Source organism: Sarcophilus harrisii, chromosome 3 (genome assembly GCF_902635505.1).
Source record: "Sarcophilus harrisii chromosome 3, mSarHar1.11, whole genome shotgun sequence".
Classification (NCBI taxonomy): Eukaryota; Metazoa; Chordata; class Mammalia; order Dasyuromorphia; family Dasyuridae; genus Sarcophilus; species Sarcophilus harrisii.
In genome coordinates, this window is record NC_045428.1 from 3,740,542 (window position 1) to 3,753,850 (window position 13,309).

The 13,309-nt window shown below is 44.9% G+C and overlaps 1 protein-coding gene across 1 annotated transcript in view; it reads left to right on the forward strand.

Moving 5' to 3' along the window:
- The window catches only part of ATP13A5 (ATPase 13A5), a 98,151-nt gene that overhangs the window by 65,223 nt on the left and 19,619 nt on the right, over positions 1-13,309 (forward strand). Inside the window, exons 17-24 of the mRNA XM_031957399.1 lie at positions 2,056-2,173; positions 3,452-3,576; positions 4,998-5,158; positions 5,719-5,844; positions 6,910-6,989; positions 8,945-8,987; positions 10,988-11,097; positions 13,194-13,290. Coding sequence (XP_031813259.1) covers positions 2,056-2,173; positions 3,452-3,576; positions 4,998-5,158; positions 5,719-5,844; positions 6,910-6,989; positions 8,945-8,987; positions 10,988-11,097; positions 13,194-13,290 — 860 coding nt within the window. The remainder of the gene's footprint in view (positions 1-2,055; positions 2,174-3,451; positions 3,577-4,997; positions 5,159-5,718; positions 5,845-6,909; positions 6,990-8,944; positions 8,988-10,987; positions 11,098-13,193; positions 13,291-13,309) is intronic.

Here is a 13,309-nt window from a genome sequence, read left to right on the forward strand (position 1 = left end):
TATAATAATGTCCACAGTTCATGAGGAGTCAGACACGACTGAATGACTGAACAACAATGACCTAAACTAGACACTGTACTAATCTGGTAAGGAAACATACAAGCAAAAAGAAAGGCAATCCTTGCCCTCAAGGAGCTTCCATTCTAATGGGAAAGACAACCTAAAAGAAGATGAAAAGTTAGGGTGTGAGGAGGAGGAAGGTAGCCATCGGGAGGAAATGATGGAGAAGGTCAGAGGAATGCAAATTGTGAGGAAATGAGGAGCCGGGCTTGGTTCCTGGGAAGGGTCATCCAATTCTGGGAGAGGCCCAAGGAACCAAGGAGGCTTCCATGATTATGAATTCCCAGGCTAAAGTGTTCTTCCAGGACATGGGGTAGGATCTGGAGCAGCGCAGCCTGATGGGAAAATGAGGCAAGCTCACTGCTTCATCCCCATCCCTTAAAACAACATCCCTACCTTTGTTATGTTTGTCTGTCAGCAGAAGACCTCATAATTGGGGCTATATATTAGGCAAGAGAAAAATGGACTCTTTCCCTACATAAACACAAAGTAGATAGAATGCCAGCAGAGCAATTTTTCCAGAGACGGAGGAACTACCCAGAATCCCAGCTGGTATTTGTCTGTCATTTCAGGGTTCACAAAGTACTTTTCAAACATTGTCCCACTGGACCCTCCCGTGTCAGGAAAGGTGCTGGTACCATCTCCACTTTGTCAATGAGGAAACTGCGATGTAGATGTCAAATCCCCCAGATAAGATCCCAAGCAGGATTCTATCTTGGGTCTTCCTGACCCCCGGGGTCCCCCTGGGACTCCGCCTGTCCTGGCCCCCGGCTGCCTGGGGCTGGAGAAGAATCAGGAAAAGTCTTGGCTAAGAAGTGCAGCTTGAATTGCATCTAGAAGGAAGCTAGAGAAGGTAGAAACGAGGAAGGAGAGCTTTCCTGGAACTGAGTGCCAGCTTCTGCAAAGACACAGAGGGAAAAGGATGTGGCTGTTCTGGGAATGGGGAGCTGGCCGGCTTGTCTGGACTGAAGAGAAGGGAAGAGAGACGTCAGTCTGAAGGATTCATTTGGCAAAAGAGGCCTCTCAAGTTCGTCCCAATAGTACCAGAAGCCTTTCTAGAAGCCTCCCCCCTCCTCCTCCCTCCTATCTCCCAGTTGCCTGATCAATATTTGTCTTACCATATAAACGTGTATCCCTGACACATTGCGTCAGTCTTCCCTTCCCTGTTCCCACCAGCTTCTTCACAGGACGTTTAGTTGCCATTTTATTAGTTTCCTGGCAATTGTTCCCTGCCCCTAAATTTAGTCTCTTGAAAATCCTAATAAACACAGGAGCTAGGAGGAACTCCAATACTGAAAGTAACCTCCAATGACTTGTATGTGATGGATTCAGAGGAATCAGACACAGGGTTTATTGGATCCTCCAAATAATCAGATGTTTGATACCATATGGGAAAAAATCAACCACCTAAACTCCCATATTTTTCACATTTCATTCTATGTTTTGGTTTCAGATAAATACAACTAGAGTGTGCATTCTTCCTTGGAGAACTCCACAAATATATTTTCCTTTGTACTTCATTTCCCAGATTTCTTTCTTTGTTTCTCTTTGTTTCTTTCTTTCCTTTTTCCTTCCTTCCTTCCTCTCTCTCTGTCTTCCTTCTTTCCTTCCTTCCTTCCTTTTTTTCCTTTCCTCCTCCCTCCCTCCCTCCCTTCCTTCCTTCTTTCCTTCCTTCCTTCCTTCCTTCCTTCCTTCCTTCCTTCCTTCCTTCCTTCCTTCCTTCCTTCCTTCCTTCCTTCCTTCCTTCCTTCCTGTCCTTCTTTTCTTCCCTCCTCCCTTCCTTCCCTCCTTCCTTCCTTCCCTTCTTTCCTGCTTCCCTCTCTTCCTTCCCTTCCTTCTTTCCTTCCCTCTTTCCCTCCTCCCTTCCTTTCTTTTTCCCTCCTTTCTTTCCCTCCTTCCTTCCCTTCCTTCCTCTTTTCCATCCTTCCTCTTTTCCATCCCTCCCTCCCTCCTTTAGTGGGACCTGGAGCTCACCATTTCCTTCTCTCCCAACAGTTCCCCCAAATTTCAAGAAGGAGCTGAAGCTTTACACCATGCAAGGTTTCCGGGTCATTGCCCTTGCTCACAAACCTCTAAAGGCAGGGGGGCATCTAGAGATGGGCACTTATTCCAGGTAAGCAGCTCTGTAGCCTGTGCCCCTATAGCATCTATTTTTTCTGCATTGGCATGTGGCAGTATGGACATGCATTAAATAACCACAGGATTTTAGAGCTTTCAGGGACCTCGGTGATCACTTAGTTTGAACCCCAAGGCCCAGGAACATCATGTCCAGAGAGGGCATGTGGCTCTCCTTTGTCACACAGACCTTGGCAATCCCCGCCCCCCCCCCAGGTACACATATGTGTATGTGTGTCCCTCAGTGCTTCGGATATAGTAGGCATTGGACCAGAATTTCTTGAATTGAATTGTATTTTCATTTGCAGAAATGAAATACCAAAAGGGGTAAAACTTGGGCGCTTTAAAAACCGGGTTTGTCACATGGGTTTGCAGAACCCTAGCACCAAGGCTCTAGTACCTCAGCTTCTGGAGTTTTGCATGAAAAAGGGTCAATGCATTTTCCAGCAGAGAATCTTCCATTTTTGTTGTTCTGGGCTTTGCATGGCTGTTTAGGTCAACGCATTGACCTAAGGCATCTGTGATCTTGCCCTATGGGCTCCGTGGCGCTCTTGCCCAATCTTATATTCTCTTTGCTATCGAGGGATCCTATTTGAGTCATTGAGAGAATTGAGGAAATTTGCAGCAGCAAGTGATGGGGGGAATTAAGTGAATCCCACTAATTCCATCTTGTGACTCAATTCTGGAGCTGGCTCAACTCCCTTTGAATTCCATTCTGGATATAGTCCGATTTCTGTCCTGTGAGAAAAGTTTATTCAATTATGGGAATTGAAAGTAAACTTTATTGCATGGTCTGAACCTCTCCCTGCATGGCCGGGGAGCTGGACCACTTATCTGCTGTTCAGAGACCTTAGATTGTGGCGAGGAGTTTTCTCACAATGGACATCTCATCTGAAAGCTGCCCCCGTGCTAATGGCTCTGTTATTGTCTCCATGGTGTTTTGCTTGTTTACAGATTGGTGGGGAGTGGGCACCTCTAGTGGGAAGTGGGCACTCTTTCTCTGAATTCATGCAACTGTAGATACAGTTTACTGTCCTCCTCCCCACTTGAAAAACTAAGTTTTCCTCTAATGAGAGAGCAGATGACCCAGTCTTGTGTCCTGCTGAATTGCTTCCTTTTAATGGCTTGTCTTACTTGGGTCATTTGAAGTGCCACGAAGCACTTCATGAGTCGAGCGCTCAGAGCACTGGTCCTGGCGTCCTCTGTCACTTTATCTCTCACCTGCCTCATCCCCACATGTGTCCCTTTTAAAGATGATTTTTCTTTTCCTCCAAAGGGAGGAAGTCGAGTCCGAGTTAACGTTTCTAGGCCTTCTGATCATGGAAAACCGCTTGAAAAAAGAGACCAAGCCGGTCTTGAGAGAGCTGAGCAGCGCTAGGATCCGCACAGTCATGATCACAGGTGAGTGACCTTGGAAACTTCAAGAGGCAGACTCAGAGGCCCAAGAACATGCTCTGGAGTGGCTGAGTCTCTGGAAATGGCTCGGTTTGGTTTCTCTTTTCCAGTGTGGAGTCAGGCTCTGTGCTGGGCTTGTCAGTCGGCTAATAAGCTTGAGTATACAACGTTACAATGACTATCTGTCTACTTAAGGGTGATCTGGGAAGGAGGCTCCCAGTAATGTGAAAGGTCATCTGAGCTAAGCCTCATTTTACAGTGAAGGAAACTGAGATCACGAGAAGTAAAATCAACTTGTCCATGGTCATATGAGTAGGAAGATGCAGAGTCTGGATTTGACCAAGTCCTAAATCAAAGTACTTTCTTTCCCTGAGTCTCATGTGCTGATCAGCAATTCTGATTTGCAAAAACTCAGATTACCTGCCAGTTTTCTGGGAAACGTGTATTGTATAAAGTAAAACACATCTGCCAGTAGAGTATTTTGGGGGAAAATCCCAGTGACCTTGAAGCCCATATCGGAGGTTTGCTTCCCAGCTCAGCCATTTACTAGATAGCGAGCTATGAAGAGTCACTTCCCTTCCAGACCTCAGTTGCCTCATATATAAAATGAAAGAATCGGACTAGGTCATCCCTAAGTCCCCTCTAGGGCATCTTGGTGGCCCAATGGATTGAGAACCGACCCTGGAGTCAGAAAGTTTATCCTCCCGAATTCAAATCTGGTCTCAGACAACCATGTGTGGGCCTGGACCAGTCACTTTACCCTGTTTGCCTTAGTTTCCTCATCTGTAAACTGAGTTGGAGAGGGAAATGACTCTAGCATCTTTGCCCAGAAAACTCCAAATGGGGTCACAGAGAGTTGGGCATGATCAAACAATAAGATCCCTTCTAGTTTTTAATTCTGCACATAAGAAAATCAAATCTTTTCTGAGGTTGGGAAGCACTTGAGTTTAACTCAAGAAACATTTGTGAAATGGCTACTCTTTGCCCCACATCATTCTAGACACAGAGGATACAGTGACAAGGTTGGAATAGTCCCTGCCCTCCAGGAACAGCTTGTGGATACATACAGTATAGACACTTCTTAGTTACAAAGTGAACTGTTAACCACAGGGAAAGTCAAGGAAGCTTCCCTTGACAGAAGCCCCTGAAGGGACCTGGGGACCCAAAGGGAGCAAACAGTGGATGGAAGTGACCTAGGAGAAGGGGGATAAAGCCATTTGTCTCAATAATTGAGTAGAAGAGACCCTGAAAATCAGTCACACTGACCATGGGCAGAAGAAGCTGGTGTGAACTTGGCCCCCAGCCAAGGCGCTCCCTCATCTAGATCAGGGCTCTCATCCACAGGTTTCTAGCAGGAAAGAATATTTGGAATCTCTTTGTATGTAGGAAATAAGGAACATCTCTCTCTCTTTTTTTAATATATCCAGGGGACAACCTTCAGACGGCCATTACAGTTGCAAAAAATTCTGAAATGATTCCTCAAGGTAATAAGGTGATTCTTATTGAGGCCAGTGAACCCGAAGGGTACTCACCTGCATCTGTGACCTGGCAGCTGTTGGAGAACAAAGAGGAGGGGCACGGGAGTAAGGTACAAAGAGGGAGGGCTTGGGAGTAAGGGACGAAGAGGAAGGGCTCAGGAGTAAGGGATGAAGAGGAAGGGCATGGGAATAAGGTACAGAGGAGGGACATAGAAATAAGACCCACCTGTCTGAGAGCCTGGGCCACTGTGAGGTGGGGATGGGAAGTTGTACAACTCTGATTATGCACAAAGGGCTTCCTTGGGACCACAGAGTTGAGAGCTGAAAAGGAACCCAGACACTCATTGCCACAGTCAAGAAGTCCCTAGATACAAGCTTTCCAAACAAATGCTATTGGCTATTAGTCCCACAATGGGAATTAATATTAGGTCTTTTCCTTCCTGGCAATCCATTGGCATCTGGAAAGAAGGAGAATAGGTCAGATAAATTTCCTAAGCTGGGCTGGTAAAGAGGGAAGAGCAGACCCTGGGAAGGAGCCATTGGGGGTTTTGGCAGCAAGGGGCAGCCATGGCACCCTGGGAAATGGGAGAAGAGAACACAGAGCAGGATAAAAGGCAGATATGGCCAGTTTGCACTCAATACCTAAACGTGCGGCGTTCTTGGATTTTAGGAGATCCGCCTCCACGTCCAAGACGCCTCCTTGGCGGAGGCTGGCCAAGGGGACGATTACCACTTTGCCATGACTGGGAAATCTTACCAAGTGATCACTCAGCATTTCAGCAACTTGCTTCCCAAAGTAAGTGAAGAACAAGAGACTTTGACTTTATCACTTGGAGGGGGACTGCCTGCCCAGATGGGGTCTGCATCCCCCCAAGTCTTCCTGTCTCAGTTTCCTTAATTCCCATTTGTAGAATGGTTCTTGTGACCGTTCCACCCCCACCCTCCATGGGGAAAGAGACCTCCAGGGAATGCTGGGGATGCTGCCTGGTGGAAGGGGTAGGAGTCTGGACCCCCATAAGCTTATCAACCCCGAGTCCTGCATGGAATCATAGATGGAGACTTGGGAGGATCTTTGAGGTCACTTCCCCTAACTTCTCCCTTTGTGTTTGAGGTAGCTCAGGCCCAGACAGTTGAAATCATGACCCCATGGCACAAAGGGAGTAAACAGGAGAGTTAGGATGTGCGTTGAGATCCATTATTCCAAATGTAGCTCTCTGAAATGTCCTTTCCTTCTCCGTCTTTGGGTCCATGTCTTAGGGCCAGGCCTCAGTTCCCACCTCCGCCTCCCACCTGCATCCATTCATGCTCAATCCCAGCCTCTCCATGTCCTATTTCAAAGCACACTGTGTAGTCCTGGGACTTGAGTCTCTGGGACACAAGGCGTGTCCAGGCACAGCAGGTCAGCCCCCTGGACGTGGCGCCTGGTGCATCTCGATGCCTAAAACATCGGGTCCTTGGGCAGCCAGACTTATGAAAATCCCAGGCCCGAGGCTGAGAAAATATGTACTTCTTAATCATCTTGTGTTTCTTAAGTACTTCTTAAGCACCTTGTCCCGCTTCTCGAGGCTGTGTTTTGATTGATTAATGCTAGAGAAGCCATGTAGACATAACTGATGGGGTGGATGATGTAGAAGGTCCCAGGGCTACAGCAGGCTGGTGCACTTGGTTAAATATTAAAGCTTGAGATCTCTTCATCCTCCCATTCCCTCAGCCTCCAGCATTGTGTGGAGTGACAGATCTATCACCTGGGGAGGGAGCGCATTAAAGGGAGAGCCCAGGAATCATTAGTCAGGCTTTTTTTTTTTTTAATGATACCCTTTTCTCCTTTCTCATTTCATCATCCCGGTGTTTTTCGTGGCAGATTCTGGTGAATGGAGCCATTTTTGCCAGGATGTCTCCCGGGCAGAAATCAAGCCTGGTGGAAGAATTCCAGAAATTAAAGTATGTTTTTTGGTATAAACGGAATGTTTCTTCTCTGACCCCAGGAAAATGTTGGCAAAGGGCAGACCCAGGCTTGGAGGGAGAGAGAAGGGGGGTGGGATGTTTATGTGCCATTTAAATCAGGGGGATAAGGCCTTGGAGTGAGCCATCTATGTTTAGGCATTATGTTTTTGTTAAGCACCTACTATGTGCCAGGCACTGTGCTAAGTTGTCTTGGAGATAGAAAGAAAGGTAAAAGTCAGTCCCTGCCCTCACGGATCTCCCAGTTTGAGGGGGATGACCATCCTAAGACAGCTGTGTATGACAAGGTACAGGTGTGATCATTGGAGATGAGCAGCAGAGGAAAGTTGCTGGCCACAATGGAGGTCAGGCAAGGCCTCCTCTAGTGGAGGCTTAAAAGAAGTCCGGGAAGCCTTGGGGTGCAAATGAGAGAGGAGACTCCAGGCAGGGGACATAGCCCAAAGTCTGGAGAGAGTGTCTTGTGAAAGGAACAGCGAGGAGCTGGAAGTGGGTGTGGTGGAGGCCAAAGAGAAGAGTTTATAACTGGTCCTGGGGAGCTACAGGAGGTTATTGTTTAGGAGGAGGACGATGACGAGGTGATCAGATCAATGCTTTTGGCAGAGGAGTGAGCGTGAAAGTGGGCTGGCCAGAGATACGAATCAAGGTGAGCTACCAGCAGGCTCTCAGCTCAGGGGAGAAGTAGAGCTCAGACTCCTCTTAAAAGAGCTGAGCCATCCTCCCTTCCCCGGCTCACTCTAACCACTTGGGGTCTGCAGTGACAGAGCACAGGATCCTAGACCAATGTCAGGAAGAAACTTCAGAGAGCAACTGAGCACTGCTCCATCTTTTTCCTACTCTTCTATTTTCTCTTCTTTTCTTCCTCCTTGTCTTCCTACTCCTACTCCTTTCCCCTCCCTCCTCTTCCTCTCACTCCTATTCTCCTTCCTCTTCTGTCATCATCATCATTCATCACCATCATCACCATCAGCAGCAGCAGCAAGCATTTAAGTGTCTATTGTGTTCCAGACACTGTGTTAAGAACTACACTAACAAAGGAAGACAAAAACATGATTTCAGTTTATTTTATTAATTCAAGTACTAACAGAATTCTAGGGGAACGTTGAAATATTGTTGCATTCTTGATTTCTCTCTTAACCAGGGGCTCCTGGGCCCGATTCCATTCCTTGTCTCTCCAGGTAGATCGGGGTCGGTTGCAGACTGTTCTCAGTGGCTCATTAAGTGGCTCATTAAGAGCCACTCTGATGGTGGTTCATCAGATACTTGAGATGTGTGTGTACCTATGTGTATGTGCATGGATGTGTGTGTGTGCATGGGTGTGTGGGTGTGTGTGTGTGCATGGATGTGTGTGTGTGCATGGGTGTGTGTGTGTGTGTATGGGTGTGTGTGTGTGTGTGTGTGTGTGCGTGCATGGGTGTGTGTGTGTGCACGTGGATGTGTGTGTGTATGGGTGTGTGTGTGCATGGGTGTGTGTGTGTGTGTATGTGTGTGTATGTAGGCTGTTCCATTGGCTTAGTTATTTCTATGATTCTCATCACCAAAGTGTCACATTAGCAGCTGATAAACTCCCTGAAATCTGTTAAGGTGAGACTAAGCTTGGAAAACTCTCCTGTGGAATCCTTCAGAGTGTTTGGCCCAGGACTGGCAAAGATCACTAGACGGCCTTTTCTTGAAGGATTTCTTCCTCTGTAACATGACTAGAAGACCTCCGAAGCTCCTCAAGCTCTAGGTCTAGAACCCTAGAAGAATTTCTATGGAAGTCTCTGAAGGTGTCTCTGTGGCTATAAGGGACTTTGTTAAAATAATCCAAAAGAGAGGGTTCCAGGATCCTGTGATCACTTTTTCCCCGGTGGATCTGTAAAATGGATAGGTGTACCAGGGGTGATGGAGATAACTCAAGGAAAGTGCTGAATTTTTTCCATGTCCTTTTCCCCCAGTTACTACGTCGCCATGTGTGGTGATGGAGCGAATGATTGTGGGGTGAGTAGAAATTCCTGTTCTATTGTCTGATATCTGAGTTCTGTGGGGAAGGCCTGCGTTTCTCTTTTTCTTTCTTTTTTATTTATACGTATTCACTTTTTTTTTAAATTAAAGCTTTTTATTTTTTAAAACATATATACAGATAATTCTGCAACATTAGTCCTTGCAAAATCTTGTGTTCCAGTTCCCCGCCTCCTTCTACCATCCCCTCCCCTAGATGGCAAGTAGTCCAATATATGCTAAACATGGTAGAAATAGATGTCAAATCCAATATATGCATACATATTTATACAATTATCTTGCTATACAAGAAAAATCAAATCAAACTAGAAAAAATGAGAAAGAAAACAAAATGCAAGCAAACAACAAGAAAAAGAGTGAGAATGCTATCTTGTGATCCACACTCAGTTCCCACAGTCCTCTCTCTGGATGCAGATGGCTCTCTCCATTACACATTTATTGAAATTGGCCTAAATCACCTCACTGTTGGAAAGAGCCACGCTGTTGAAAAGCTCAGAATTGATCATTGTATAACCTTGCTGTTGCTGTGGACAATGTTCTCTTGGGTCTGTTCATTTCACTCAGCATCAGTTCCTGTAAGTCTCTCCAGGCCTCTCTAAAGTCATCTCCTGATCATTTCTTACAGAACAATAATATTCCATAACATTCATATACCATAATTTATTTAGCCATCCTCCAACTTTTGGGCCTCCACTCAGTTTCCAGTTCCTTGCCACTACTAAAAGGGCCGCAACAAACATTTTTGCACATGTGGGTCCTTTTCCCTCTTTTATGATCTCTTTGGGATACAGACCCAGTAGAGACACTGCTGGATCAAAGGGTATAGCTGCAGTTGGATAATCCTTTGAATAGTTAGGAATGATTGGATCAATTCACAACTCCAACAATGTATTAGTGTCCTAGTCTTCCCACATCTCCTCCAGCATTTATCAGTCTTTTCCTGTCATCTTAGTAAATCTGACAGATGTGAAGTGGTACTTCAGAGTTGTCTTCATTTGCATTTCTCTAATCAATGGTGATTTAGAGCATTTTTTCATATGACTAGAAATGGCTTTAATTTCTTCATCTGAAAATTGTCTGTTCATATTCTTTGACCATTTATCAATTGGAGAATGAGAGTCAGTAAATTCTGAAGTGGGATTTACACCCAGGCCTTCTTGGTTTCAAGTCCAACATCCTGCTTAGTAATTACACAACCTACCTGTTCTTGAAAATGATTGCTTTGCAGTAATGAATTGAACCAGCTACACCCAGCGAAAGAACTCTGGGAGATGACTAAGAACCATTACATAGAATTCCCAATCACTCTTATTTTTGTCCGCCTGCATTTTTGATTTCCTTCACAGGCTAATAACACACTATTTTAAAATCCGATTCTTTTTGACAGCAAAATAACTGTTTGGACATGTATACTTATATTGTATTTAATTTATACTTTAACATATTTAACATGGATTGGTCAACTTGCCATCTGGGGGAGAGGATGTGGGGAAGGAGGGGAAAAATTGGAACAAAAGATTTGGCAATTGTCAATGCTGTAAAATTACCCATGCAGATAACTTGTAAATAAAAAGCTATAATAAAAAAAAAACAAAAAAAGAAAATGATTGCTTTGGTAATTTGTGCATTGCTCTTATGGTAATGATGCCATCTGTGGTCCCTCCCAGGTCTTTCTGTATAAACCTGTTATCCAGCCCAGTCTTCCTTCCATGGAAGAGCCTTGCTAATCCTTGATAGCTGTCAGGTTCTTCCTGAGTTCTCTCTGGAATGAGCCCACCCATGTTCTTTGCCTGATTCAGCCCTTTTCCTACTCTGTCATAATCTTGTTTGAACCCAAGTCATCTTCCAGTGGATCAGCCCTCTCATACAACATAATCAGCTTGGCCCTGGACCCCAGACTGAAGGAAAAGGAGAGGGATTTGTCAAAGGCAACCTGTATGTGGTCAATCCATATGAATTACATCAAACTTTTATTTCAGGCTTTGAAAATGGCTCATGCTGGCATCTCACTGTCTGAGCAGGAGGCATCTGTGGCTTCCCCCTTCACCTCAAAAACAGCCAACATAGAATGTGTGCCCCACCTGATCAGGTGAGTCACTCAGTCTGGGAGTGATGTGGGTGGTCAAATTGGCAAGGATTACTTTGCTTTAGAAAGATTTTAGGCAGACTGAAAATACAAAATAAATGGCTTTATTCAATGTGCACAGAAGAAAATGAACTATGTGATCTTAGGAATAGACTGCAGTTACAGTATGTCTTACATGGGGACTTAGGTCAGGTGATTATACCTTATATCCATACATAAATCCATTAATTTTCTCACCTGTCCATCCATCCATCCATCTATCCACCCACCCATCCATCCATTCATCCATCCACTCATTCATTTGTTCCCTCCTCCAACTTGTACTTACACTGATATTTTTTCCAATTCCAAGAGTAAAACTACATTTATACAAATTGGAATTTTCTTTCCTGCTTCAGCTCACTGTTTTGACTGTGAATTGCCCTCTCTCCCCCTATCTTAGACACTACTTACAAATTGGTTAAATTCAACCATCTTTTATAAAATACCCAGGAGGGTATAAAGTATACATGAGGTCAGACAACTGACCAAGGCATCAGGGAGGGAGATTATTCCATTTATGCTTCCTAGATTCATTAAAAAAGAAAATTCTGTCCCTGTTCTATTGGGCTCCTTCTGCCTTCACCTCCAGGGCTTCAAACTCTTGTAGTTGGTGTAGTCAAATGTTCAATAAATGCTTCTTGCTTTGATTTCATTAACCCCCTGCCAAGAGTATCTGCTCCCAAGTGAATATGCTCCAGGGGACTGACTAGGTACAGTTTAGAAGTTGGAGAAGGAGGGTTTTTTTTTTTTGAGTGTTTATTTGTAGAAAGGCCACAGTTATATTGAACTCCTTTGTGCCTCCCACCCCACCGCCAGATAGGATTTGTAAGCCCTGTAGTGATCCAAAACCCGTTAACTTGGGTCGCACCTGGGATTCTGGAATGAAAGAAACTGAGTCAAATCCCATTTCTTTCTCTGACCTTGTGAAAGCCCCTTATCCTCCTGAGACCTCAGTTACTTGTGGGTGAAAAAACGGGCTGAAATCTATAATCCTTAAACTTGTGATTAGTGATCTAATAAGTGATACACTTCTGAAGGTGATTTCCTGCTTCCATTTGAAAATGTAAAAAGAGACAGCCTTTGATGGCAAAGGAGTCTTTGTGTACCAGAGTTGGGCATGAAATCTGGCACATAGTAGGTACTCAGTAAGTTTGCTGAATTCAATTGTGCAATCTCTCCCATTCAGGTAAATGATGAAACATCTAGCCCGTTTGTCCAACAAGCGATGACTTGGCGCCTACTGTGCACAAGGCCAAGGAGAGTGGTATAAAAAAATGAAACCCTATAGGGAGCTTGCAATCTAGGTCAAAAAAGAGTCACTCATCCCTAAACCTTCATCAAGTCACTCTCCCTCAAGGCAGAGGGTCTATGAGGAGCAAAAATTACTTGTTCATAGGACCGTAGATTCACTGCCAGTAGGGACTTTGGAGGCCATTGAATCCAAACCCCACATTTTACAGATGAGGAAACCGAGGCTCACAGAGACCAAGTGTGTTGCCCAGGGTCACCCAGCAAGTGAATGTCTGAGCTGTGATTTAGACTCAGATTTTCCTGACTCCATCTCTGGCGCTCTCTCTAGTTGCCCTCCAGCAGCTTCCATTCAAATAAAGATCTCTGACGGGTGAAAGGATAATTGAGCCAAGTATGAGGGGACAAAGGGAGAGGTCTGCAAGTGTAGAAGAAGTACGGGGAAGGAGATCTCACTTCCCCACCTGAACTCAAAGGTGTAAATATCAGGTAATTTGATAGGGACAGTATCGACCCTAAATGGGAGTGTGGAAGGCTTCCTGTGGAAGATGGGACCAGGGCTGCATCTTAGAGGAGGAGAATGACGCTAAAAAGTGGAGGTAATAGGAAAGTGCATTCTAGGCCCTGGGGACAGGAGGGCATAGAATGTAGTAAAATTCTGTTAAAGAAGTCGTGTTTGGTTAGAAGTGGATATTGAGGCGTTTCAATATCAGACCATCAAGTCACTAAGTTTTGCCTTGAGTCTATAAAAATGTTACTGGGAGAAGACATTAACCAGATGTGTTTTCTCCCCCTTTTTTTGTGAATAGGGAAGGACGAGCTGCTTTGGTTTCTTCCTTTGGAGTGTTTAAATACCTAACCATGTATGGAATGATTCAATTAATTGGCACATCGCTGCTTTATTGGGTATGAGTCCAATTCTTTT